Raw genomic sequence first — 6,000 nt, 5'->3', positions numbered from 1 at the left:
CTAAGCTAGCAAAACATATGAAAACTATGTGCTCTCTATATACTTTAAGCCAAAATAATTCATTCGTAAATAAGAGAAATAATAACGGCTTTGAACAAGGCTAATTCAATGAATGTTGCTTTTAATCAAAGGCTAGTGTATAACCCATTTTATAATTCTTGTAACCCGGGTTGGGAAAATCACTCTAATTTTTCTTGGGGTAGTAATCAAAATGATTTTCAACCAAATCATCTTAATTTTACTTGGGATAATAATCAAAATGATTTTCTACCAACTCCACCTTAACCAAAAAAACCATTTTTAGAGGATTCCATGAATGCTTTTATACAAGCCTGCACTAGACAACAAAAAGCTTATGAGCAGCGATTCTAGATGCAGCAAGAAGCAAATGATCAATGATTCCAAATGCAACAAGAAGCTTATGAGCAGCAATTTCAGAGGCAGCAAGAAATGACATGACATAGCAACAATTCTAGTAAAATGAGGTTTCCCTGAGAAAACTGGAGGTACAAGTAGGTCAAATTGCTAAAGCTTTGTAAGGGCATGTGCTAGGTAAGTTGTCAAGCCAACCTGAAGAAGTTAAGGCTGTAAGAAGTGGTAAAATCATTGAAAACAATTTAAAAGAAAATACCACTCCTAACAAATTGAAATGATAAAAAAATTGAACAATGATGTTAATGTTATTAGTAATGATAAGTGACGGTAATAATGGGTTACCGGGTAAGTAATCTAAGTATTATTGAAGTAAGATGGTACAGTGTTTGAGTACTTGAGAACAATATTGAGCGTAGTGTTCAGTGTACAAGTGAATGTAATATCTATTGTCTAGTAAGAAGTGTAAGAAAATGTCCCCCCTCACTATGTGGTTGTGAGCCTTTTTATTCCCTTTAGCTCAATAACGGAGCATTGATGAAGAGTTGATCGTTGGACATCAGTACCTGAGGTGTTGAATGCTGAGGAGCTGAACGTCTGTCATCAATGCTGAGGAGCTGAACGTTGGCCATCAATGCTGAGGAGTTGAACCGTTGAGCATTGATGCTGAGGGGTGAGGTGTCTTGGGTGCTGCCAATAGTTCCGGGTCGGGTACCCAATTACCCTGTCAATAAGGATGAACCTCAATTGCATAAATAAAATGATCCTGATTTGCCTCACAAGCCTTATGTGGCCACAATCCCTTTTGTTAGGAATATTGTAATTGTTTTGATGAACCAAAAATGTAATATTAGACCCCCAATTTTATTTTGAGTCTAGTATAGGATTACGTCGAGTACAAGCCTAGTCGATTAAGTGGAAATTACAATAGTATAAAATTTTAATTTATACTTGTAAGTCGTTCGCTTCCACTTTACAAATTGAGAAGAATTTGGAAGATTGATCAAGACTCGGAGACATGCCGGAACGTGACAACAGTTCAAATTGGAAGAATTAATTCTTTGGAATAATTAATTAATTCAAGATGAGGATGTTGAAATTAAAAGTCAAAATTGAAGTCAATCTCAAATGGGTTTTCTCACAAATATTTTAGAGACTAACTCATGCAAGGGAAATATTTTTGGAGATAAGGATGACCTCATGGAGCAAAGTGGCGTGGTCAACCTTGACCGTGTAGAAGTTCAAAGAAGAGGATGACTTGTGTAATACCCCGTATTTAATTCAAGCCTTAAAACCCAGTAATTAATTCTACCGTGTAATTAATTTAATTTAATTGGGCTCCGACCTTCTTATAGATATATATTTTCCCATCCGGAATTATTTTTTCATTCCAAGGCCCAATTTTCTTGACTTAATTTTGTAAGGGATGTTCTTTAATTGGATCCTCTTCTATTCCTTACTAATATATTAATTATGTAATGACCCAATCATTCGAAGGACCATATTTATATCGATTAAATTAATTTTGGGTAAGGAAGACCCATTTCTTATAAATAAGCCCATGTCTTGTTTTATTACCCTAGTATGATAAATACATGATATACGTAATGATTTTCCTTACTCATATAAAAGTCTTGTACTTACAACCCTATCTCTCTTTTCTTTTTCCTGCAAAATACATTTCATCCTACTCCTTTCACCTCTAAAGAACCCTAAGCATATCCTACACTTCATCCTTCAAGATTTCAAGCCAAGATTGCTCTTTTAGAATCTATAGCATTTGGGTAAGTGTTTTTCCTTAGGAAGACATCTCTTATCATCTTGTTTTCATAGTCTTTTATAAGTTCTCATCATATTCTTTTGGGGATCTATCTTGGGAAAAAGATGATCAAGATGAAGGTGGTGCTTTGTGAGGTGTTTTGAGGATTGCTTGGTTGGGAAGAGCTCCAAGAGGTAACCATCATGTCTCACTAAAACCTATTTTACACTCTTGATCTATATATATGATTTGGTGTTGGAATCCTGTGAATTTTCTTGGGGTTATAGCTTTGTTGATGGTCTGTGAACCTTTGTTTGTGGATTGTTGGACTTGTGTTCATCATCCTTTGTATCTAGATGTGTGAGTAATTCTTGTTATGGATTCCATGATTTATTGGCTTCTGAGATGTGTGATCTGTGTATTCTGAGCATGATTTGTATTCTGGAATGATTCATCGCATGATCTGATCTGTCTGGGAGTTCTGGTGTGTTGGGGTTGCACTTACGGTGCACATTGGCGGTATAATGTGTCCCGACAATGTGTTCCGCAAGTGTAAGGGCGGATGGTTGTGGCAGAGAGAAGTGATCCGTTGCTCTCTTCCGTTCCTTCGTGCGGTACAGTCCAGCGGACCAGAGCATTCTGATAGATGCCAAAAGTACCAAATTATCTATAACTAATTAAGTTGATTTCTTGCCAAAACAAAGTTTTAAAGAATGCAATTATGCGTTTTCATGCTATTTTACTAACAAATTGCAAAAGAGTTTTGTGTGCAGTGTTCTAAAGGATTCCCACAGGAATGAAGGCTGAAATCAACCAAAGAGAGCATAAACCAGTAAAAAGAAAAATCAAGCCACACGGGAGCACACAAAGACCAAATCGGAAACAACAAAAGAGACGAAAACGAAGAAACCCACGCCCACGAGCACCACCATGCGTGTGAGCTGGCGTGGAATTATTCTAGTAACCGTCCACGCCAGTCCACACGCGTGTGAGCAGGCGTGGACAGGCACCAGAATCCTGCGCGATGTTTTAGTATTTAAGGGACATTTCAGCTAGGAAGAGAGAGTCTTTTGTCAATTTTTCACTTCTCACTTTAAGTTAGGGTTAGATAGGATTAGGGAGAGGATGAGGAGCTTCTTGGAGAAGAGAACTTGGAACACCATAGCCTTGAGATCCTTTGGGTAAACTCTATCATTAAAACTTGTTTTCTCTTTGGAACTCTCTTGCTTTTTTCTTTCTCCTAAAGTTATTATTTGCTTTTTATCTTGATCTTGTAAATATGCTTTTCTATTTGAATAAGATGATGTTGTTAAAGCCTATGAAGGCCTAATCCCTAGGATAGGGGCTAGGTAGAATGGAGATTTGGTATTCATGATCTAATTTGATGAATGAGTTTGATTTCTTTGGGGAATGTTGAAATTGTGTGTATGTTTTGTATGATCTTGTTAGATCGAGGGCTTCGATCTCTTCAAGAGTATAGGATCATCTCTTTGGCGAGATATCGCAAAGAGATGTAGCCCACTACCCACATCTCCTGCTCTCAATCTGAGAAGATGAGATCCGGAGGGAACTTGTAGACAAAGTGTTTGACAAAATTCCCCAACCGACTGAGGATTGGGAGCTTGAGTGTGTTGCCACTCAGGACAATGTTCCAAGCTCCTTCAACCATGACTCAATGAAAATCAATACTCTACTTTACGCCTTGAACCAATCTCCACGATACTCTAGCCCCCATCCGCTTTTCTTTACATTTACCTACCTTAAATCTTATCAACCTTTGCACCCTCACTACTTCAATTCAACAATCTTTACATGTTCGACCTTAGTGTTATCCAAACAACTCAAGATAGGAAATCTGTATATTCTCCAATTTGCCATCCGCGAGAGATACGACACTCGGGGAGTTCATGACTCTTTGTTTTAACACCTCCATATCACACATCCACCTCACCACATACTTACAGCTTGTCAAAATGGCGCCGTTGCCGGGGATGGCAAACGGTGAATTTAAAGTTTTACTATCTTGAATCATTTGGATAACTTGCTTATTTTATTGCTATTTACACTTTCGCATCCATCCATACACCACTTGCGCTAATCTGTGAAAGGAGTTACCTCTTGTGCTCCGATTTTTTGTCTGAAAATTTGATTGCAGGACCTCTTTGACGCAATCATGGATCCACCTCCACCTGATGATCGAACTTACCATAGTTATATACCATACGGAAGAAATCCTTACTATTCTTCACCACCCCAACCACCATATCCACCGCCTCAATACTATCATAATTACCCTTTTCCTTACCCACCATCTTTTCCATATCCAATACTTCCACCACCAATTTATTATCATGAGCAAGCTTACGTAACACAGCATTTTCAACCCCAAAGATATCCTACTCATGAGATGCCTCCATATTACCCTCCAACGCACTTTGACGAGCCAAACCATCTAAATTCTGAAAATTTTGCGAGCAGTGATCCATCCACGCGAGCCACACGCGTGTGTGCCGGCGTGGGAGCTCACTGGAACAATTCCACGCCGAGTCACACGCGTGTTGACGACGTGGACAGAGCCGACACATGTGTCTATTCTTCTACTTTCCCAGAACCGCCTCTTTCGCCCGAAAACAATCAAACAACCCTCGAGCAACGCTTGAATGATTTTATACGAGAAACAAGGGAGGTGAATGCTAAACTCAAAGAAACTATCACTAAAGAGATGCTGGGGAATGCTAAACTCAAAGAAACTATCACTAAAGAGATGCTGGGAGAAATTCAAGAGCTTCGCCACATCACTAAAGAGATGCTGGGAGAAATTCAAGAGCTTCGCCACGAAACTAAAGAGATGCTGGGAGAAATTCAAGAGCTTCGCCACGAAACACTCGAGATGCTGGGAGAAATTCAAGAGCTTCGCCACGAAACACTCTAGATGCTGGGAGAAATTCAAGAGCTTCGCCACGAAACACTCTCACCGCTCCAAACGGTTGAGAGCACACTCGCAAAGATTATGGAAATGATCCAAGTTCAGGGAGAAACAGATGTGAACGCTATAACACTGAGAAGCGGGAGAGCACTTCCAGAAGTTGTTCCACCTCCGCCACAATCTGTTCCAACAAAAGAACCAAGGATTGACAATGATGAGACTTCTAACGCGACGGAAGTTGAACGAGCACTCGAAGAAGAATTCAGAAGGGAAGACATACAACCACCACCCTCTCGAAAAGGAAAAGAAATCATGCAAGAGCCGCCACCAGTGCCGAAAGCAAAACTTCCATTTCCTCAAAGATTCCGCACTAACATCGACAACGCCAAGTATGATAAGTTCTTACAAATGCTACGCCAACTACACATTGACATGCCATTTATTGACGCACTAGGAGAAATGCCGAGGTATGCCAAATTCCTTAAAGACCTTCTATCTAACAAAAAGAGATTGGCTGAAACCGCTACTGTTGTGTTAGGAGAAGAGTGTTCTGCTATATTACATAAGGATGTGCCCCGGAAGTTAAAAGATCCGGGAAGCTTCACTATACCTTGTAATATAGGGAGCACTACTTTTAATAGAGCCTTGGCAGACCTAGGTGCTAGCATTAATTTGATGCTTTTTGCACTATATCGGAAATTGAATTTAGAAACTCTTAAGCCTACACGCATGTGCATTTAGTTGGTTGACCGATCCACCAAAAACCCCAGGGGTATAGTGGAAGATGTTTTGGTCCGAGTCGATAAATTCATTTTTCTAGTGGACTTTGTGATTTTAGATATGGACCCAGATGTGGAGATCCCTCTCATCTTGGGCAGACCTTTTTTGGCGACCGCTAGAGCTTTGATAGACGTGGGAGAAGGCAAACTCGTTATCTGTGTGG

At 39.7% G+C, this 6,000-nt stretch overlaps 1 protein-coding gene across 1 annotated transcript; it reads left to right on the top strand.

Annotated features, from left to right (window-relative positions):
• The first annotated feature begins 5,063 nt into the window (after positions 1–5,063).
• On the top strand, positions 5,064–5,798 carry LOC116020226. Its single transcript, XM_031260712.1, has one exon. It carries the CDS (start codon positions 5,064–5,066, stop codon positions 5,796–5,798), a length of 735 nt encoding a protein of 244 aa, XP_031116572.1.
• The last annotated feature ends 202 nt before the right edge of the window (positions 5,799–6,000 follow it).

The sequence above is a fragment of the Ipomoea triloba genome, chromosome 5 (assembly GCF_003576645.1).
Source record: "Ipomoea triloba cultivar NCNSP0323 chromosome 5, ASM357664v1".
NCBI classification, from domain to species: domain Eukaryota; kingdom Viridiplantae; phylum Streptophyta; class Magnoliopsida; order Solanales; family Convolvulaceae; genus Ipomoea; species Ipomoea triloba.
The sequence above is the reverse complement of the archived record's forward strand: the minus strand, read 5'-3'. Positions and strand labels throughout refer to the sequence as shown.